Raw genomic sequence first — 22,180 nt, forward strand, 5'->3', positions numbered from 1 at the left:
AAAGAAATGATTATATCTGCATTAAAGAACTTTTAAATAATCCATGTAATAATAAATTCATTTTAAAGTACAATGTATAGAAAAATTAAATGGTCAACCTCTAGAACTCAGGGTGTGATAAAACCTCTATTTGTTCAGTATTAGGGTGGCTTGAGTCAGCCTGGAAGAAAGATAAACTGACAGAATACAGAACACAGAAGAGGGTTAGATGTCTCAATGCCAAATGGTGAGTAGCTGATTTCCCTGAAATACCTACCCATCTAACACAGCTTTTCAAGTAAAAGCCCAAAGTATGACATAATCAGTGGATGCTAAAAATTTGTTAATTATACCCCCGCTCTGAAGGAGAGGGGGGTATACTGTTTTGCCCTTGTGTGTCTGTGTGTCTGTCCGTCCGTGTGTCTGTCCATAACAAACTTTCGTCGCAGTTTTCTCAGCAACTACTTATTGTAGATGCTTGAAATTTTAACACAATCTTCTCTGAGGCATGCCATATGGTGGGATACATTTTTGTTTAAATCCGATCTCAACTTCCTGTTTGTGTGTCTGTCAGTTTCATTTATAATAAATTTTTGATAGTTTTCTCAGCAACTACTCATTACAGATGCTTGAAATTTTAACATAATCTTTCCTGAGGCATGTCATATGGTGGGATACATTTTTGTTCAAATCCAATGTCAACTTCCTGTTTGTCTTTGCTTCTGTTCGTTTCATATATAACAATTATTCGTTGCAGTTTTCTCAGCAACTACTCATCGCAGATGCTTGAAATTTTAACACAATCTTTCCTACGGCATGCCATATGGTGGGATACATTTTTGTTCAAATTCGATGTCAACTTCCTGTTTGTCTGTGCGTCTGTCTATTTCATACATAACAAATTGTCACAGTTTTCTCATTAACTATTCATAGCAGATGCTTAATTTTAGTACACTCTTTGTTGAGGCATGCCATATGGTGGAATTAATTTTGATATGAATCTGATGTTGACTTCAAATTTTTCTGTGCATCTGCCTGTAATTGAACTTGTGTATATTAACATGATAGTGTGTATTTACGTCAGAGCGGGGGTATTACTAGTGAGCATTGGCTCACAGATTTCTTGTTAAAGCCTGGTATTAAATATCATCATTCTTAAAAGAACACAGGTTTCTTCTTTAAAATTGTTCAGGAAATGAAAATTTCTACAAAGCAATAGAATTTATATGTAATATTTTATATCACATTATTTTATTTCTGTTTTATTTTCAGTTTTTGCAGTTCTGTTGTCTCCTTTGTAGTATTCTCCATTGTTTTTGGTGTCTCAATGTTAGACCCACAGGTAAATCCAACCAAACACTCTCACTTGTATTATAATAAAAATAGTCACCAATTTGTAAATTAGGTGAAAGGAAAAATAAGTTTTTTCTGAAAAAAATTATATAAATTTTAATATTATATTATAATTATTGTCTACCAACTTGTAAATTCGACTGTATCCTAATTATGGTCTACCAATTTGTAAATTCAGCTAATAAAAAGGAAAAATACGTTTTTTCTACAAACATTATAAATTCAAATGGACGTCAGTACTTCATCAAAAAAATGGACACTATTTTCATCTTTAGTTTAAAATTTATCTACATTGTTGTTTCTTTTCTTTTCAGGGCTTTGTAGAAATATTGGAAAAATTCTCTTCCTTTACTATCAACATAGAAGTAGCTTTATTTATATTTTTAATGTGCTTTAATGCCAGGAGGAAAGAAAATCTGTATGTATACAATTACTGATGAACAAAATTCAAAACATTCGTAATTCCCATGGTTAAAAATAAACTAGACTTCTTTAATATCCATTGAACATCATTATTTATAATTATTTTAGGAAGCAGCAGATACCGTTACCGATCCCGTCCCTGTTTGGATATCTACTGTACCTGGTTCCGCTGTACTTTGGTTTTGCTGTGATATACGACGTGGGATTATCTATATATGGCATAGTGAGTGAACACTCATCTCAGGCTGACCACAGGATCTCAAACCAAACTTCTACCTTCCCTTTAACCTCTGTGGTGACTACTTCTTCCATGCTTATCAATAATTTATCAACAGTCACACATGTACCCTTTGTTACATCTACAAGTATAGGGGAATATATAAAAAATGTGTTTAATAACTCAGAAACATGAAGCACTTTGATAAGTGTTAGTGTCTTTTCTAGTCAGAAATTGTGATGTACTTAACTTAAATGTTTAAATGATGCTAAAAGCTTATAATGTACTTATTTTTAAATTAGGTGTATTGATGATTTGTATAGTTAACTACATATGCAGTGTTGTAGTTAGCAGTATATTACTTTAAAATGAAAGAACTGGTTGAGAAAATTCAGAGAAAGATTTTCTCAACATTATCACAGCCATTAAACTCAGGTGAGCAATGTAATTTAAGAGCATCTATTTTGTTGAACTGTATGTGATTTTATAAGAAATGTGCATACACTGAACATAATATATAAATTTTCAAAAAGATGTACTTGACTGATTAAGTACTTAGATACAAGATATGAAAATCTATAGAAAAATATATTAAAAGAAAAAATTGTATTTATTTCCAGATCTGTTTGAAATATTAAAATTATCAGATATTTTTTTAACTTTTCTCCTTTTTTATCCATGTCTAAGAAAATAAATATGAAAACAATCAAATTCAAAGAATTGTGGGTAAAATGTCATTTTTTATGGCATATTGTGTCAAATATGAACGCCTTTTCATTTGTCATTCAGAGGTTATCACCGAAGTTAATTTTTTTTTTTTTTGCTCCCCCCCCCCCCTTTTATTGACATTTGCTACAAATCGTATGAAAATGGCGTATTTGGTTACAATTAAGCTTAATTTGCAAAATTGATATCTTTGTTTCATCAACTTGTTTGTTATTAGATGCCTCCTTCTGGAAACTGTTGGTACAGTACGTACATGTATACATATATACTCTTGCGTATTGAATCAATTTGGAGAAATAAATCTTTATATGCATAAGTGCAGGCGGTAAGAATTAAGAGAAGTTGACGTTTATGATTATGTTTTGCAGATATTAGTAACTAGATAATCATTAATTAACGTCTTTTTCCAGGAAAAATATCCAAATTAACATCAAACAGTGTCAATCTTTGTGCGTGATAATTCATATCGAATCAAGGTGACCGGGGGGATGTAGATTTCTTCAAGTAATAAAGTCTGCGCCAAAGACAATTAGAAAGTACACTAGGTCTGCTAATAATCACAGGCACCAAGCGCTGGGTTGAATATTTGTCCATATATTTCCAAATTTCCACGACACTCACAAAATTCAACCCCAGCGCTTGTTGGCCACATTTTGTATATTTCTTCATTAATTACATTAAATTATTTAACACTTATATCACCATTAATACCAAGAAAAAATTGGAAAACCCTCAAAATAACCATTACGCACAAAACTATTGCTTTTTTACACGATTTTATTTATCTAACTCATTCATTTCCCACCTAGCTTTTAAAATAAAAGGACTTGGTAGAAAGATGTTTTAAAGACCATTATAATCACTAAACAATTCCATGGCATTATTGGCATATAATTGTAAATAAATAGAAGTTAGTGTCCCATTACTTCTAAAATTGCATTAAACAGTGTTTAAAAGAAAAGGATTCATTTGGTGTTGAAAAAAAAGGGGGGGGGGTAAAAAAAATTGTTGTGTATTGAAATCGGGCTCGATGTTCAATTTGTTCCGGCTACTTTCAATTTGCATGTAAACACTGAAATAGATCATGGAAGCAGATGGTATAGTAATGTCTCTTCCCGTGGATTTTCTCTATCAGGCATTGAAATCCGGATTTAATGATATCCGATGGACCTGTCTTTTTAATACTCATTCATGTTATGTGGAAACGAGAGTTCAGAAGACAAATTCTCAACAAACATTACGTTTGTCTGTAAGTAAATCAGGAAAGAGAGTTGACTTTTCTAATGCCTTGGAAATAAATATAACGAACGTTCAAAAAGATGAGAATCAGTTTGTTGATCAAGTCAATAAACATCAAGGATGTCACGTGGACACAGAGATATTGAATCCTCCAGGAACACCCACTCCTCCAGATAACCCAAACCAGATTCTAAAGAGAAAACGAGGTAGGCCAAGAAAATCTGCTTCTGATGAAGGAAAACCGAACATTGTGCAACAAGAAACAGAGGGCAATAGGTACAGTTTACGTGGAGTGAAAATTTCCGAGTCCATTATGAATGCTGAAAAGGGGATCGAGAGTAATAGAAATGACAAAGATTACATTGTGATCCTCCCATCAGATTGGAGTGAAGATACAGTGGATACTTTAGATCAAGCTGCCATTGACACTGAAAACCTAAATACCTTGAAAATATTTGAAAGTGAAGACTTAAGGTTAACCGTAAAGGAAAATGTTAGCAATAAATCCGAAGATGTGCACAATATAAATCAAAACGAATCACTTGTTCAAGAATTTTCAGACAAACTATCCAGTGAACCTGCAAAATCTATTGATTCAGGGAAGATTACGAACAAACTAACTCAAGAGAGCAATGAAAAACCACAAAGTGATGTTGATGGTCAAAATGATTTTTCCAAGTCCAAACCTTATACCTGCCATCAATGTGAAAAGTCATACAAGAATTTTCAAACCTTGAGGAATCATATCAGATATGTTCACAAAATAACAGGTCAAAAAAACCATTGCAAACTTTGCCCTGCCAAATTCAAACATTCATCTGTGTTAAAGCAACACTGTGATGAAATCCATAACAAGAAAATTAACTTTACATGTACAGTATGCAAAAAGGAGTTTGCCAGGAGGAACCAATACAACAGACACATGCTCTCCCACGGGGGTGATAAATCGAGACTTTTAAATTGTCCGCACTGTGAGAAGGGATTCTGGTTTAAGTACAATCTTACAAGACATATTGAACTAGTACACAAGCCCTCTGTGGAGAACTTTCATTGCTCCTACTGCGGAAAGGGTTTCAATCTCAAGGCAGCCATGGTTTCTCATGTACAACATGTTCACTTCAATATTTTTCCATTCCAGTGCAGTGTTGATGGCTGTAAGATGGGGTTTTCTAGACAGAGGCTGCTTCTGGAACACATGCAGCAGTCTCACTCTGACGTAACATACAAACCGCCTCAGTTATCCAGAGGAAGATATAAGTACGGGAGGACCGACGAGGATTTGTTTTTCTGTTCTCACTGCAGAGTCAGCTTCTGTTACAAAGCTAAGCTGGTGGAACACATGCACTTCGCTCACAATGACTCCTTCCCATACATCTGTGATCAGTGTTCTCAAGGGTTTGTGGAGAAATCTTTCTTGTTACATCATCTCAAGTACGCTCACCACCAGAATATAGAGAACAAAGAAATCCAGGAGGCAAAGGAGACCGTTGAAGAATTGGAAGCATTGACAGAAGAGAGGGACGTCAACTGTAAGATTATCATGGTGGATGAAGAGGGAGAAGTCCTTCAGATCTGTCAACCTATCGCCAAAGACACCACCGCTACATTAGAGGTACCTCTCCACTGATTCATAATCAATTCATAAATTATATTAATAATGTAAGTAAGCAAGAAAGTAAGTCTGATATTCATGTACATATAATTATTTTACCTCAGCTGGGCTCAGAGTATGTTTTCATAATTGTTGATATTTTTATATACAATTGCATTTACATGTAATTGTATTTCATTTCAGATGCCAGGGACACTAACAAATGCTGAAGAGACTGTAACCTTGTCGTATTCCATGACGTCCGATAATCAACAGGAAACAGTTCAGTATATAATTCAGCCCGACTCTGATCAAACGGCAGTCATCCCTCAGGAAATAGCAGACATCCTTCTGTCTGGTGGCCAAACAATAATCACCCATCAAGCCAACAAAGGCTCAGAAACTAGTGACATCACTAGTGACATCACAGATGTAAATGAACAAGATGACATCACAGACTCAGCAGACAGTTCAGACTTTGTTGTTGCAAGTGATCCGATGGAATAAGAATTGTCAAACAAAATTCACGGTTTTATTGATGAAAATCAAGTTGAACTCCACAAGATCTGGAGCTGTTTGGATACTATACAAGGAGCCTCCTGTTACATTATTACTGTATCACAGTGTATAAGTTATGTAGATTGTGAAAATATTCACCAGTAAATGAATATTAATGATCCTGTTGAGTTTTTGCGATGAAATATTAAATTAACAAAAATCTTTTTGTTCCCTTTCATGGTAGGTAATCATTCTTCTGAAGACATGGGGTACTTTTTTATGCATTTAAATTAATTCATAATTAAATTTAATCTGGATCACCTTTGCCCTAAGTTGAAAAGCTTTCTAAAAGATATCTCTAGATTTTTTTCATCTTTCATAGCTGCAATAATGTAGCCCTCTCCTTTTTTTATACCCCCCGCTTGAAAAAAGGGAGGGTATACTGTAATCGGTATGTCCGTCTGTCTGTACGTCTAGCTGTCTATACGTCCATCCGTCTGTTACGCTTTAGGGTATTCATCTCTTATTGGCAACTCCTCTTATACCACTGAGTGAAATTTAATGAAACTTTCACAGAATCTTTATTACATATTGCCATTGTGCACCTCATACATGTTAACCTATTGTGATGAAAAAGAGGGAGATTCAGACCTCAAAAGCGGTAGCGTTGCGCGCGTGTTGTTTAACGCTTGGATTATCGATATCTTTCATGTTATAAGCCTTAAATGAAATCAGGTACCTACACTAATTAATCTTAAATATCAATAGCAAAGAAGGAGACAGAAACACCTTAAGTTTGACATAAATTGTACAAATTCAAATATTTTTCATGCTTATCATTTTGCTTGGATTGGCTGCTTTACTTAGCCTTTTGAAGAGTGATCTTTGCTGAAATAGCCTAGAGGCAATTATTCTGAATGTTCATTCAGTTTTTAATCAAAACAAATGATGGCATGGTTTAATCTAGATCTAAAACAAGTTCGTATCTTTCGTTATATAAATCAGATTTCCCGCGATGATCGAAAACGAAAGTAGAGATGTGCCACATGGCTTGGTCAATCGAGTGATTTCTATTGACTTTATTGATAAAGTTGTGAGCTTCTGTGCTTTTAAAGACGATGTCAAATGTTTTCATCTAATTCTTAAAAGCTGTATCTCCTTTTTCATGGCAGGGATGTTGTTTAATTTATCGTAACCAATGTAATCACTGGTAGGCTTATGTTGTTGTCGTTGTCAAATCCGTGCTTGAAATCTATGTTACCTGTTAAAAAATATAAAAAGCAATGAAGAGGCAAAACACTGGAAACAGAAAGTAAAGAAGCAAATATCTGACTACTGGCAAATCAAAAATGAAATTGAAATCTCAGAAAAAGTTTCCCTGCAACATCTGAAATTACAGACCAACTCATGCAGACGACCTCATCCATTATGGCAGTCAAGTACGTTTTCACCGAAGGCATCAAATAAGGCCATTGTCAAAGCTCAACTCGTAACAAATACCTACCGCTTACAGGACAATATTAATAAATTTAACCAACACAAAGTGAAAAACGACTGCTTGTTATGTAGAGAGACCACAGAGGACAGATTACACTTTTTACTAAAATGTCCCACCTTAGATTCTATTAGACAGCCGTATCTGATGAAAATAGGTCATTACCTGCAAGAAAAAATTGGCACACAGGAATCAAATTCATACTTATTGGAGGACACTAGATTGCTACAGATTATTATCGACCCCTCCTACTTCACATTTTCAGAGATTCCATCCAGAAACAACAAAATTCAGATATTCATTGAGAACCTGAGCCGCAACATGATATTTGCTCTACACTGCCATAGAGCTCAAATTATTAAAAAAATTAGTACACAGTCTACAACCAACAGACCTTAATATTTTTCCTTTGTTTTTTTTTGGTAAAGAGGAATATAAAATTATTTTTAGAGTTAAAATAATTTTTTTAATTAGAAACAGTCATGGAAACGGTGTAAGGTTCTTTTTAATTGTGGCTTTCTTTTTTTAAAGAACTTTTAGGGCCGAAACAATTTTACTTTAGGAGTTAAGCTACTGTATAGTATGTAAATTCTTGTTTTATTTTTAGTTGGTCTTTCACCTCTAACTTTATTTTACAGCACTACATAGAATAGATTTTACTAACTGTCTTTTCCTCACTTTATCTCTTTTATTTTTTAATTTTTATGCCTTTTATGAAACAACCTTCTCGGGTGCTCCTTATACATAGGAGGGAAATCCACAACTGAACTGAACTATGTACAAAAAAAGCGTTTGTATGATTCCGAGTCAAATCACGCGATATCTAGCGAGATTTAATGAGAGTGGCTTCAAAAATGGATACCCAAGCGAACCAAAAATACTTCAGACGCAGCTTTTGTAGAAAAGCGGTAGATTTCTAAATTAAATCGGTAGGCGGGAGATGGAGTGAAAAAGCGGTAGACTCCCGCCTAAATCGGGAGAGTTAACATGTATGGCACCTCCTATTTTACTTTTTGTTCCAACACATATTTTGGGTTTCCCGGCCACAGCAAAACATGGACTTTATCATCAGTTATAACCATATGGGAGGCGGGGGGTATCATTTAGTGAGGTCATTGCTCACAGTACCTCTAGTTATTTTTCGGAGAAAACATCAGATAAAAAAATTAGAGAGGGCTACATTATTGCAGCTACATCTTTCAGTAAAGCACAGAAGTTTGTGTACCTATCAATTTTACTGATTTTTTTAGTAAATTAAAAGAATATGTAATACTCCTATAATAATAAAAATGTGATTACAGGTATTACGTTTTTTTTTTTTAAATTTACTGAAAATTTCGGTAAAATTGATAGGTACGCAAACTCCTGCGATTATAGTGAAGCTCTCTCCTTTTTCTCTCTCTGTTTGTCTGTCTCACTCTGGCAGCTTGTAACTTCATACAACATTGAAATCAACTTTGATTTACCTGTAAAATTTAATGCCACGTATGAGTATTCTGGTGACCTAGATTTAAATCTTATTTGATACTTGGATCAAATTGTGTACCCTACTGAGCTATTCCCCTTCTATAATGATGTATGGTACTCCCCTAGCTATTCTGGTATTCCCCCTCAACCCTGCTAGGAGAGGAACCCCAGACACCCTCTATTTCAAATCTTAGGAACAACCGTACCAAATCAAACATAAACTAAATACAATTTCATTTAAAAAAAGAAAATGGACATAGAGCAACAATTTATTCGGCAACAATATTAAAAGCAGCCACAAGTTAAAGTCATCAACAATTTCTGCATATAAACTGATATATCACAACACAGCAGCCCGATATCCATAAAATCTGTATAAATAAGTCAACTGGCAGTATGACATGAAGCTGTGTGGGATTTCATCAAGCGAGGGTATAAATGTTAGAGTACAGTTTCTTCCCTTTGATCATGTGACGTCGAGATCAGCCAATCCAAGGTGATTCGGGTCTTTCCACGCCCACGATAAACAGTAATGACCTAACAGCTGCTCCAGAAGTTCTTTTTCATCCATGAATTCTAACTTCTCTATCCTGTAGGAAAAAGAAGCAAATTTTAACCTTTTCACATTAGAACCTGCAATGGGAATATTTTCAGTCGAGTACTATCTTTTGTTAATAATTATACATTACATTTTATAAAATAAATGAGTGAAATTTGCTACATTTTTCCCTGGTTTTATTTTTGTCTTCTTTTTTTCACTAGTTAACTTTCCCCACCTTTTAATTTCCAAATATTAAATGAAAGATCTGTAGATTTTTGGTTGAACTGACCTGTGAACATCGGCCTGAGGCAGACACTTGTAGACCTGTAGCATGTCCATAGCATCAGCTCCCTCCCAACCAACATCAAGAAACCTAAAATTATACAGACAACTGGTTCTTAAATGTTAGAAATTTTAAATAATAACTAAAATTTATTTTGTTTACAAATAATTTATTTTTTTGTAATTTAAAGAGCTTCTCAGTACAAACCTGGGTTTATTAAAATTTTAATTTGTATGTGAAATAATTCTGACCATTAACAAAAAAACCCCCAATAGTTGGATGACTGAATTGACATGGTAGAATGAAATGCTTACCTGTGCCTTTGTGTCTCCAGACTTTTACAAGCCTCTACTCCAGCCAGAAAACATTCTCGAGACTTCAAGTTTTCTATCATTATGTCCCCAAAGCGATCTGCCATGTTCACCTATTACAGAAAAAAAGTCACTTTTTTTATACCTTAGAAATTTCCTGTATACATTGCACATTTGGTCGGTGAGATGTTACAAAGAAGCTAGCAATAACTAATGAAATATAATAAGTGATGGAACAAATCAGTATGTGTCTAGTACATTTTCTTTGTACAGTAGTTGTTTGTCTATAGAATATTTAAAATCAATTCTGACCTGTTCATAATTTATAAACATGGCAACCGGAAACTGTTCTGCAATCCATTTCAGCAGTTCTTTCGTTTTGTTAAATTCGATGTAAACCAGAACACACTCTGCCATAAACAGAGTTGGTAATGTTTTATCGATTCCAGATTCCTGTAGCTTCTTCTCCACTTGTGACAAAATTGACAAATCGGCATCTACAAGATGGTAATCACTCCCATGGATTTCCGACTTGCTTAATCTTATATCCCCATCTAAAACAAAGAAAAAATAATAAAACATATTTATATTTATAAAGGTTACTATCTGAAGCTTAGAGTCATGGACTGGGAAAGACTGACAACTAGTGCAAAGAATTGCTTCACAATTTAATACCAATAGTGATGTTAATCTGAGCTCGTTAAATCATCAGCATTTCCATCACCTTACATTTGTCTACCATAAAATAATGCTGGCTTTCAGAGTATCGGGTACTGGGAACGGTCAGTCCATGTGCCCCATTAAGAAAAAAAACTAAAGGTCTGAGGAGCAAGATGCTCAAATCAATCATTTATGATGACAAAGTTTGCAATATATTAACTGTGGTAGATACGTCTTGACACTGTTCATTGAAAAATTTTTGACTGGCGTATTGCCTTGTATTTTATCACTAATTAATGTATTTCTCGACCTCATTGTTATACCTTCTGAAGCAATTATTTGGAGAAGAGCTTCATGGCGTTTTATCTGGTTAACTTTCCTTGCTGTCACTGATTTAAAGTCTAGTTCAATGAAGGATTTGGGATACATATCCATGTCTTTCAACAACCAGTAGTTTGTGTCTGATCCTGCACCAAAGTTGACAACTTGGCAATTCCTATCTGTTATCTGAAAAATAAATTTACTCCAAATTAAGCCTAACATAGCAAAAAAAATTATATATCTTTAAAATTTATGCTTATGGTACAAACTTTATATATATATGTATAAATTATATATATTTGTATGTAACCCCGACTGATTTCAGGTGCATGTTTTGCCGAGCTTCTTGGCGTCATAAGAGAAATATATGGATCCGCCCAATACTTCTTCTCTACTGCAAAACGCTTACACTGAGCTGCATCATCATTTGTTAAAATGACACCGTCGTCACTAGCCATAATCAGGTTGGGCACACACCGCCAAATGGTCATTTAACCCCCGTTTGGTGGTCATTCGCCCATATCGGCGTCTTTATTAACCACCAAATGGGAGAGAAAAATCGTTCTGTAAAGGTTATGGAAATGACGTGAAATGGCGCATAATTTCAACTCACGGGGAATAAAATATAGATATTGCAAAGAATGTACTCTGAACGAAAAAAATTAAAAGAGCGGACTTTTTTGCGCAGTGTCGTTCAAATAATTGACAAAATCGTCACCTATGTAAACAAATGTAACGTTTCTCTGTTTTAACTTTAAAAGAAAAATTCCCTCCGTCTCGCGCGTGGATGAGCCTATTAATCGTGTTGATCACTTCATATTTCTGTCATCCGGGCAACCGATCAATTATCTAAACCAATCAAAAAAATCTTTTCCAAACTTGGGTCAAAAGACTGAATTAACTACATGATGACAAAGTGTTAATTTTCAAAAAGTAAAATACGAGGACACACATTCGCTTTTAAAAGTTTTTTGTAAGCAATGGCTTTATTCTTTATAAAAATGCGATATGCAGTGAATTCATGTTAAAATAATCACTCGAAAACCATAATTTTGGAATAAAAACAGGAATAATTGCAAATGTCACTTTGTAAATCTTTTATTCAAAAATATTTAATAAATATAGTAGATACAACATAGATTTAAACCACAAAGGTTCGCACAGAAAGCAACTTCGTCCTAAAAGAAAATAAAGAATAAATGTTACATTCAAATGTAGGAAAAATAATATTATGGCACTAAGTGCCCACCATACAATAAGATTCGAGGAGCTCGTGTTTAACGGGATTTTTTAAAGATTCATAACGCAGATCAAAAGATCGTTTGAAAAGTTACTTCTCTAGACTAACACCTCTTGTTTAAATGTATTTTTTACCGAACTATACACAACAAAATATTTTTTTTGTATTGTTTACAAACTTTTCGGCCGTCACGAACAGCTGTGGGTTTCGTTTTTACGAAGTTCCACAGAAATTCCACATGGAAAATTGACTAAATGTTATTAAATGTGCGATGAATATGTTAATTAAAATTCCCAAATGCCTAAGTAAATGCGCCTTTGCTTCATTTTAATAAAAATTGGATTTGAATGAAAAAGACCACCATTTGGTGGTTAAAAAAGACGCCGATATGGGCAAATGACCACCAAACGGGGGTTAAATGACCATTTGGCGGTGTGTGCCCAACCTGATAATGTGAAAAATGTGTTCAGTTTACTCCTGTGAAGAGCTCATTGCCCACCATGACAGTTTACATCTCATTTAATTCTCGCAGTAAATGTGAAGAAAGAAAAAATAGTGTCAAGAGAAATAATTAAATTTTGCTCTAAGGAAATTAATGTTATTTGCATTAAACACGAAAGCAGAATGTTTTACAATTATTAATTTTGAAAGTGAAAACGAAAGTCGGTACCGGATGTGAGCTAAGAGTAAACAAATAGCGCGGGAAGTAAATAAAAAAAAAAATCAATACAATGGCGACAGACTCCATGTATTTAGAAAACTTAGAAGAATACGTTAATGACGAGGGAAAAATAGTGAGTCTTTTTATTACAATGTATTTCATGCTTAATATCCTTTTAATGATAGGCGAATTCGCTGGATAGCACATCTGATGTACGAAATTTTATTTCCTTATATGTCAAAATGAAAGTAGAGTATTTGGTAATTTTTGATGAACTGCAGAAGACGGTTTTGTGCTTGAAAACTTAAATGCTTAAATTTTTATTTTGCTTATAGGTGACATACAAATGGCTCAGTCTGAATCTACATGTTCATGTGAATGAGGCGAAACAGTATGTACACTATTTCTGTTCAGTGAATGTGAGGTATTGAGTAATAATTTGTATTTATAAGTCTAAGTTTTGAGGGAAGAAGTGATATATTTTCCTTCTACAGGATGTTGTACACGTTTGTGGAGAAGCAAAGAAAGAAGAAAGAAAATGTGACGGCCACTTACTTTGTGTCAGGTCTCTCTAAACCCAGGGATGGAATTCAGGTAAAGATTGATCAGTGTCTCTATGCTGTAGTATCTAACACACAGCTTAGACTAGTGGGTTAACCCTTTAGCTCAATTGGTAGAGCACTAGACTGGCAAGCCAGAGGTCCCATGTTCAATCCCCAGGGGAGGCAGTTACATGTCTGTTACATCTGGTGCCCATTTTTTGGAGCCAAGTGTTCCCTGGCGGGTGAGAGTGATTGCTCCCAGAACTGTTCCCAACAGATGTCAGCAATCCAAAAGAGAGGACATCTTCTCTAGAAGGAGACAATGTTGTAGTGTATGATACAGGGCTTCCTTCAAGTTTAACATTGACACACAAACTAACAACTCCAACGCTGTTCACCTGGTAGTGAGGGAAAATTACCTTCTGATGTTAAGCTTATATGAAAATATGTCTGATTTAATTTAATAATTCTTCTTCCATCTATCAGTATTTTGTTTGGTGTCCAGTCACTTCGTACACAAATCGAGTCGTACACAAACCAAATCGTATACAAAAAGTCAACTCATACACAAAAACCAGAAGTCAACTCGTACACATCTTTTATATTACAATCGTTATGATTTAATTTTATACAGATAATGTTTGATAACACAAAGTGTTACTTTTCCTTAAGTTTTTTCCCTAAATATTTAAATTATTCAACTTCCCTGATAGGAACATCATACATGTTAACTCTACCGATTTAGGCGGGAGTCTACCGCTTTTTCACCCCATCTCCCGCCTACCGATTTAATTCAGAAATCTACCGCTTTTCTACAAAAGTTGCGTCTAGAGTATTTTTGGTTCGCTTGGGTATCCATTTTTTAAGGCACTCTCGTAAAATCTCGTTAGATATCGTGTGATTTGACCCAGTTTGACTCAGAAGCATACAAACGCTTTTTTTGAATCGATGTGTACATAGATTTCAAGCACGAATTTGACAACGACAACAGCACAAGATTTCCAGTGATTACATTGGTTACGATAAATTTAGTCAACATCACTGCCATGAAAAAGGAGATACAGCTTTAAATAATTAGATGAAAACGTTTGGCATCGTCCATAAAAGCACAGGAGCTCACAATTTTATCAATAAAGTCAAGAGGAATCACTAGATTGACCAAGCCATGTGGCACATCTCTACTTTCGTTTTCGAGCATCGCGGGAAATCTGATTTATATAACGAAAGATAGGAACTTGTTTTAGATCTAATTTAAACCATGTCATCATTTGTTTTATTTAACAACTGAATGAACATTCAGAATTATTGCTTCTAGGCTATATTGGCAAAGAATTAGCACTCTTCAAAAGGCTAAGTTAAATTAACAGCCAATCCAAGCAAAATGAGGAGCATGAAAAATATTTGAATTTGTACAATTTATGTCAAACTTGAGGTATTTCTGTCTCCTTCTTTGCAGTTAATATTTAAGATTAATTATTGTAGGTTTCATTTAAGGCTATATACATGAATATATTACATTAAATATGTCGGTAATCCAAGCGTAAAACAAAGCACGCGCAATGCTACCGCTTTTGAGGTCTGAATCTCCCTATTTTTCATCACAATAGGTTAACATGTATGGGAACATCAAAGAAGTATTGTTAAACCAACACACGCGCGGTGGTTTCTTGAATCTGCGACAAACGCTAATTCAGTATCCTTTAATTATGAGATAGTATCGAAAACGTCTCAAAGTTTCTTCATTCCTTATACTTCACCATGGTTCTAGAGAGTTGTCTTTCCTGCAGCGGTAAGTTTCTAAAACTTTTTTTATTTAAATAAGTTTAGATAAGTGTAAGAAAAATGTGTTATACAGTATACCATTAAATTCTTACCATGTATTTAGATCGCATTTACTATCTACACTATATATCTATTTAACATAATAAATTAGGATGCTATAAAATATTATTTTTTACATCAACATGCATTACTTGCATAACAGAAAACTTTTTTAGAAATATAAAATCTACGTATTTATAACAATTTTGTAGAAATCCATTTGGATTAAGTTTTTCAACTACATATTTAACAAATAAAATATTTAAATTTACAATATAAGAATTATTTAAGATAATTACGTTTATTTAAGAATTAATTTAAGAATTAAGAATGAATTTGACAATCCTGATTTAGTTAATTCAAAACACATTTGTGTACGAGTTGACTTCTCAATTATTTGAAAACTGTGGCAAATATTACATGTACCTTAAATCACATAGGAAAACCTATGTATGAGTTGTGTACGAGTTGACTTCTGGTTTGTGTACCAGTTGACTTTTTTGTGTGTACGAGTTGACTTTCTGTATACGAGTTGGTTTGTATACGACTCTGTTTGTGTACGAAGTGACTGTAAATCTTTTGTTTCAGTATTGTGTCATTGTAATAAAAGATATTGTGTCTGTTGAATTCGTACAAGCTGCTATTCCCTGTTAAGTTGTAGTGTAATTTTATTAAAACGTTTCATATAATTAGGCTTTACATCAAGATGTTCCCAACTCTAAATAAGTTTGGGGAAAGAATGCCATGGTTCTTTAAAACTGAATAATTTGTGAAATGTTTTCGAAATTCTACTCCATAACATTTCATTTGAATTCAGTAAAACTGAGTTTAGAAGTTATTTACTTTTAGACACATATTAATTTATAGTTACTGTTAATTGATATTTGGAAAAGAAGAATGGTCAAAATGATTACTATAATATGAATTATTCTTTAATTTAAATATATTAAATTGATACTCCGCTTACAAATTTTGCCTTATTTTGGCAAAACTTTGAATCCGATTGGAGCATTTCCGTCACAATCTTGTGTAAGAGAGTTTTTTTATTGTAGTTATACACTTGTACTGTTGTACCAGAGGAAGATCTGGAGTCATATAAAGACTCACTCTCCATGATCCACAGTGTCCATGTATACAGTGTACAGAAAGCCAGTCTAAAGGTCTGTTCACATCAGTGTATCATTTAATTTATGTTTGAAAATGTATCACAAATTGAATCTTTAGAAGAACTGGGTGCTTGCAAATGGAGTGTTTGATTAAAACAATTCTTTTGCAGGATTCTAATTCACTCTACACAGCAGACTACGACAGTGTCAAAGAAAATCTGTTTGATATTCACAAGTAAGTGATATGACTTTTTGGCATTTCTTTAAAATATACTGTAGAAGCACAAATTTTCGTGGGGATAAAATTTTGTTGTTTTGTCATCTAGAATAGTTTCGTGGGGATTTAATTTCGTTGTTTTGAAAGTAACCCTATTCAATATATAGTCATATAAAAATTCGTGTAGGATTTAATTTCGTTGATTTTTGTTAACAACGAAATAAACGAAATTTAATCCCCAACGAACATTTGTGCTTTTACAGTACATAAGAAATATCTACAAATTAAAGCATACTTTTTGCTCTTTTATGTTTTTATCCTTGAGACTAATGTTTTTTTTTAGGTATAGTTCTATAAAGTATGACAAAGCCAAGCCAACTTCAGATGTGAAGAGACCTCAAGCAAAGTCTGTGAAAGAAGAACCAAAAGTAAGTGTAGTTTAAATACTTTTTGTATTTATGTATCTATTCTTATTCATATATATAATTTACTGTAGATCACTTAATTATGATGACACCTTTCTTTCGCAAGATTATCATTTACCCTTTATTAGCAAGACAAAAAATTCACGAATTTTGGTTATTGCAGTATATAATCTTTCGGAATACTATTATACACTGTCATATAATTACGTGAGAATAAAGTTCTCGCAAATAATATGTTATTTACAGTAGCTGTGAGTGGGCAACTAAAACAAAGTGACATTTTCACCCATTGTTTTGGCCTTTTTGTCAGTGCACTGTGGGTAAATTCAAAATGAGGCGAATTTTAGAGAGAGAAAATTGTATCTTTTATAATTGAACTACATCTTAGCAAATTTAAAATGATAAATAGTTTGCAAATGTTATAGGATAGGGCCAAAATAACATAATGTCACGTTTATCAAATAACAATCATAACATAGCCCCAAAAATTAACCTACAGTAATGTAATTGTCAGGTAAATCAGGCCAATGGCTCCACCACCACCACAGCTAATGGTCACCCAACAAAATCCAAAAAAGATGCCAAGAAAGCAGGTATTGCAGGCATGTTTGCCAATGCCTCCAAGAAAACGGAGGACAGTTCCTCAAAAAACACAGAGGACAAGAAAACTGAGGACCACAAACTTGAAACTGAGGGGCTCTCAGCGGGGCCGAAACAGGACAAAAAATCACAGAAGGTACGTCTTCATTTATTACTTTGTTCTTCCTGAACATTATTGTTAAGCAGAAAGAAGAGCATCTTTATATCTTTTAGATTACAGACTTACCATTACTAATTCTGTCGTAATATTACAGGAGACCAAGAAGGGAGGTGTTATGAATTTCTTTGCCAATCACACAGGTAAGTTTTAATAGACACAGGTATGTTTTAATAGACACAGGTATGTTTTAATAGACACAGGTATGTTTTAATAGACACAGGTATGTTTTAATAGACACAGGTATGTTTTAATAGACACAGGTATGTTTTAATAGACACATGATATGTCAGGTGAAAGACAAAATTTTTAAGATGAGGGAAATCCTCACTGTTTAACATCTAGTACACAGATTGTTTATGTAATATAGGTAAGAAAGGTGCCCCAAAAAGTGAAGAAATCCAGAAAGAAGACAAACAAAAAGAGGAGAAGAAAAAAGATTCGCAACCCAAACAGTGAGCAGTATATACTCAATATCTAAAGATGATAAAAACACTCTGCTTATAAAATTCTATGCTTAAGTATTCATAAAACAAGGATTGGAATTAATAAGAATAACTGCATTCCAAATTATATACATGTATAATATTTATTGATATATTCATTGAAATTTTACTAGGATTAAAACAAGTGTAATGATAAGATACAGTCATATAAATACCAGCATGTGTATAGAAAATTGAAACTTTGAGGAAAGAACTGTGCATTCTTCAAATACTTCATTAAATGTTTCATTTAGAAATGGTAAAGGGAAGAGGTCAAAAAAGACCAGAGATGCAGACTCAGGTAACCCAAGAAACTACTTAAAGGCTTAAATGATTGATAATATGTATGTATCCAAAAAAACTTGAATACTTTGAACTTTGATGTTTTTTTTTATTTTTTTGTTGTATATGATGATGTTTTATTTTGTAATACATGTAACTAGTTATTTATTTAAAGATGAAGAGGGTGGCAGGAAGAAGAGAAGAAGAATAAGAATGGAGATGTCTGACAGCAGTGAAGAAGGTAGGGTTCTCAATAGAGATGTCTGACAGCAGTGAAGAAGGTAGGGTTCTCAATAGAGATGTCTGACAGCAGTGAAGAAGGTAGGGTTCTCAATAGAGATGTCTGACAGCAGTGAAGAAGGTAGGGTTCTCAATGCATTTAAATTATAATGATTAAATTTTTTTTTTAGAAGAGGGTAGAATATAATTGTAAAACATGTTTCTAGCAAACAAACCTTATAATATATTGAAGCTTATAGCAAAGTGATTTTAATTCCCCATGACTTTAAAATATATTGAATCTAATGAGTTACAAAGCTTTGCACTTTATTATAAGGGTGTTTCACTGTAGTTTGCATATAAAAAGAAATTCTGAAATTATTTACATGAGGAAAGAATAGCATAGAAGTAAAGAAAAAAAATCAGCTTCTTGTATATAAATATGATGCTTCTTGTATATAAATATGATGGCCTTTGATCAAGTTGTAGTTATAACAGTATTTTTTCTGTTAACAATTAAACCTTGAGATTTTCTGTTAAAGAGATGGACTATGAGAGCCCTGCCCCCAGTCCTGTTCCCAGCCCCCCGAGGGACCCCTCTCCTGTCCCTAACACTCCCGAGAAAGAGAGTCCCAAAAAGGAGGAAGAAACTGTAAAACCCACACAGAACGGAGAAAGGCACAGAGTAAGAAGGCGGAAGTTGGTCCCCAAAACATTCATGGATGATGACGGTTTCATGGGTGGGTGTTCTTGGATTTTAGTGATTTTTTTTGAAAATTTTGTTTTTGTAATTTCTAAAATATTTATTGTATTAACAAAGTATAATTAAAACCTATTTAAGAAGTATTTCAGACAGTATTTCCTGTGTAATACATATAAGTTTTGAGTACAGTGTAAGTTGTCTATCTTCCAGTGACAGAGAAAGTCTGGGAGAGTGAATCAACAGACGCCTCAGATACAGAGCCCCCTCCCCCAGTAAAGGAAACGCCCAAAGCCGCCTCCCCACAGGTGGGAATAGTTCTTAGATATATTGAAGAATCCTTATATAAACAAGTACTTAATATTGCAGAATAACTTGAAAATCACTGAATGACAGAATTAAAGACCAGAAGCGGGAGGTAGCGTTTGATGTAGTTTTTACATGAATATCAGCAGTACAAGAATTAAAGGAAAATCAAGTGATGACAAATACTTCGTATACATGTATATATTTGACAATCTTTTGTATTTCTTGGAGAAGTAACATTACAGTACTTGTATTTTCAGTAGATGTGCTAAGATTTTATGATATTTATGCCGACATTTCATGAAAATGCACTTCGTTTGATATGTATTGTTTTATAATTGTAGAAGAAAAAGGCCTCACCAAAGAAAAAGTCTCCCCCCTCTGCAGCCAGTAGGAAGCAGATGTCGATATCGTCCTTCTTTGTGAAGAAATAGACAAACAGTTGTGCTGTTTAAAGTTATTATAGTGCTGTTTTCCCCTAGTATTTTCTCGTAATATGTATTTATTGACTTGACTGTGAGATAGATACACTTATAAAAATATGAAATAAAGTGTTTATCATGAGTTTTTTTAAATATTCCTTTAATTGATGCCTTGTGTGTCATGTCTATTCATCTGTTACCTACAATTACCCAAGTATGTTAATTAAAATATAGAATGCAGCAGTTTTTGTAAAACACTGATTGTCCTGCATGGCAACATGGCGAAGGTTAAATTTTCTCAAATGCAAATCAAATATGTTGGTGCCCAAAGTAAGGCCTTCTTGAAAGAAATACAAATGTGAAATATCAGACCCTAGCACCACCTGCTCGAAAATTATGGCCAAGGTTAACTATTTTAAAGGTAGGTCAAACGCTTAAGTCAAGGTCAAAGGGTTAAGGTTGTAGGTATCCAATGAAGGCCTTGTTACAAGGAGTACATACATGAAGTATGAAAGCCCTAGCCCTAAACATTGAAAAAAATATGGCTAAGGTTAAAGTTTTTAAAAAGTAAGTCAACTCCAAGGTCAAGGCTAAAGGGTCAAAGTTGTTTGTATCCGATGAACGGTCTTGTCACAAGGATTACATTTGTGAAGTATAAAAGCCCTAGCTCTTACCGTTCAAAATTTTTAAAAAGTAGGTCAAAGGTGTTGGTACCCAACGAAAGGTCTTGTTTCAAATAATACATATTTGAAAGTCCTAGCACCAACCGTTCAAAAGTTGTGGCCAAAGTAAAAGTTTGGAATTTTGGTGTAAAAGTGTGTCAAACTCCAAGGTCAAAAGGTCAAATTTGATAGTACCCAAAGAAAGGTCTTGTCACAAGAAATACACCTGTGAAATATGAAAGCCATAGCCAGTGAAATGTTATGGACAAGGTTAAAGTTTTGCGGACAAACAGCTAGACGGACAGGGCAAAAATTATATACCCCCGAAATTTCGTTTAGGGGGGCATAAAAAGGGGAGGGGTATTACATTCGTAATGTTTAAAACTGTCCAATTTTTCATATAAATTTTCCAATTCAAGCCCTTTAAGTGTTCTTAATTTTAACAATGATTTTTTTTATTGTCCAATTTTGTCAAAAAGTGCTGGACAGTCTTTTACATAATCTAGAGGTACGATGAGCATTGAGCTCACTCAATGATAACCCCCTCTATCCCCCTCCTGCCTCCCATATGCTAATGGTAATGTCCCTGATCTGCATGGGAAACCCAAAATAAGTGTCCTATGTAGAAGTAAAATAGTTCACAATGCCATTATGTAATAAAGAATCTGTGAGAGAATCATCAAATTTTATTCAGTGGTATAGGAGGTGTTGGGAGTACGAGATGGGTACCCTTTAGTATTATAGACAGAATGGCATGTTTTGCTGTGAGAAACACGAAATACGTGTCGCTTCATAAAGTAACAATAATGAGGTCATAATTTGGCACTATGTAACGAAGATTCTGTGAAATTTATATTATAATAAAGCAGTCAGGGGCATGTAGCGAATATGGCAGGGTTAACTCCAGTGCTGATATTATATAGATAGTATCTTTCTTACAAAATACATGTATTTTCTATTTATCAAAAAATTATGTCAGAAAGACAATAGTACAATCTTATAATGTGGCATACGGTATATGCCTTTAAATTTACGAGTCATGTTAAGCTTTAAAAGATAACATTCGTTGTTGAGCTATATGTAAAATCTTTGACAGGGTAAAAATAATCATTTTCATTATATGACTGAATAATTTCCATCTATCTGATTGGCTGAGATCCAACTATGTTAGAAAAATACTACGTTGTATTGACCTGCACGTGACGTTCCAGGTCAATACAGGGATTTATTT

The 22,180-nt window shown here is 33.9% G+C and overlaps 4 protein-coding genes across 5 annotated transcripts; 3 read left to right on the top strand and 1 right to left on the bottom strand.

Moving 5' to 3' along the window:
- Positions 1-104: 104 nt before the first annotated feature.
- LOC134264450 (uncharacterized) lies at positions 105-2,383 on the top strand (the record flags this gene model as incomplete). The annotated part of the gene is made up of 4 exons (XM_062746753.1): positions 105-226; positions 1,252-1,321; positions 1,647-1,750; positions 1,864-2,383. Coding segments are annotated over 4 exons (600 nt in total), but the record flags the coding sequence as incomplete, so codon positions are not given.
- Positions 2,384-3,780: 1,397 nt separating this feature from the next.
- Positions 3,781-6,062, top strand: LOC134264438 (zinc finger protein 418-like). Its single transcript, XM_062746726.1, has 2 exons — positions 3,781-5,549; positions 5,733-6,062. Exons 1-2 carry the CDS (start codon positions 3,783-3,785, stop codon positions 6,033-6,035), a joined length of 2,070 nt encoding a protein of 689 aa, XP_062602710.1. The 5' UTR covers positions 3,781-3,782; the 3' UTR covers positions 6,036-6,062.
- A 3,180-nt stretch (positions 6,063-9,242) lies between these two features.
- Positions 9,243-11,563, bottom strand: LOC134264434 (leucine carboxyl methyltransferase 1-like). The gene is made up of 6 exons (XM_062746722.1): positions 11,370-11,563; positions 11,107-11,319; positions 10,436-10,677; positions 10,127-10,236; positions 9,819-9,902; positions 9,243-9,578 (listed from the first exon to the last, which is right to left on the bottom strand). Exons 1-6 carry the CDS (start codon positions 11,560-11,562, stop codon positions 9,455-9,457), a joined length of 966 nt encoding a protein of 321 aa, XP_062602706.1. The 5' UTR covers position 11,563; the 3' UTR covers positions 9,243-9,454.
- Positions 11,564-12,984: 1,421 nt separating this feature from the next.
- LOC134264435 (DNA polymerase delta subunit 3-like) lies at positions 12,985-20,358 on the top strand. 2 transcript variants are annotated; one of them, XM_062746723.1, is made up of 14 exons: positions 12,985-13,138; positions 13,341-13,396; positions 13,500-13,599; positions 16,421-16,528; positions 16,645-16,709; positions 17,035-17,125; positions 17,631-17,852; positions 17,971-18,016; positions 18,244-18,328; positions 18,613-18,659; positions 18,816-18,881; positions 19,402-19,599; positions 19,773-19,867; positions 20,210-20,358. In XM_062746723.1, exons 1-14 carry the CDS (start codon positions 13,076-13,078, stop codon positions 20,297-20,299), a joined length of 1,332 nt encoding a protein of 443 aa, XP_062602707.1. In that variant the 5' UTR covers positions 12,985-13,075; the 3' UTR covers positions 20,300-20,358. The 2 variants fall into 2 exon arrangements, with proteins under 2 accessions (XP_062602707.1, XP_062602708.1); XM_062746724.1 differs by having other exon boundaries at positions 17,035-17,119.
- Positions 20,359-22,180: the final 1,822 nt, after the last annotated feature.

The sequence above is a fragment of the Saccostrea cucullata genome, unplaced genomic scaffold (assembly GCF_032062105.1).
Source record: "Saccostrea cucullata isolate Sc308-1 unplaced genomic scaffold, CSIRO_AGI_Scuc_v1 ctg371, whole genome shotgun sequence".
Taxonomy (NCBI): domain Eukaryota; kingdom Metazoa; phylum Mollusca; class Bivalvia; order Ostreida; family Ostreidae; genus Saccostrea; species Saccostrea cuccullata.

Excerpts from the sequence above, each read along its gene's own strand:
- LOC134264438 (XM_062746726.1), top strand. The coding sequence starts at position 3,783 with ATGGAAGCAGATGGTATAGTAATGTCTCTTCCCGTGGATTTTCTCTAT. Across the intron at positions 5,550-5,732 it reads ACACCACCGCTACATTAGAG|ATGCCAGGGACACTAACAAA; the intron begins GTACCTCTCCAC and ends ATTTCATTTCAG.
- LOC134264434 (XM_062746722.1), bottom strand. The coding sequence starts at position 11,562 with ATGGCTAGTGACGACGGTGTCATTTTAACAAATGATGATGCAGCTCAG. Across the intron at positions 9,903-10,126 it reads CTGGAGACACAAAGGCACAG|GTTTCTTGATGTTGGTTGGG; the intron begins GTAAGCATTTCA and ends GTATAATTTTAG. Across the intron at positions 9,579-9,818 it reads CCTCAGGCCGATGTTCACAG|GATAGAGAAGTTAGAATTCA; the intron begins GTCAGTTCAACC and ends TTTTTCCTACAG.
- LOC134264435 (XM_062746723.1), top strand. The coding sequence starts at position 13,076 with ATGGCGACAGACTCCATGTATTTAGAAAACTTAGAAGAATACGTTAAT. Across the intron at positions 13,600-16,420 it reads AACCCAGGGATGGAATTCAG|TTATACACTTGTACTGTTGT; the intron begins GTAAAGATTGAT and ends TTTTTATTGTAG. Across the intron at positions 19,868-20,209 it reads CCAAAGCCGCCTCCCCACAG|AAGAAAAAGGCCTCACCAAA; the intron begins GTGGGAATAGTT and ends TTATAATTGTAG.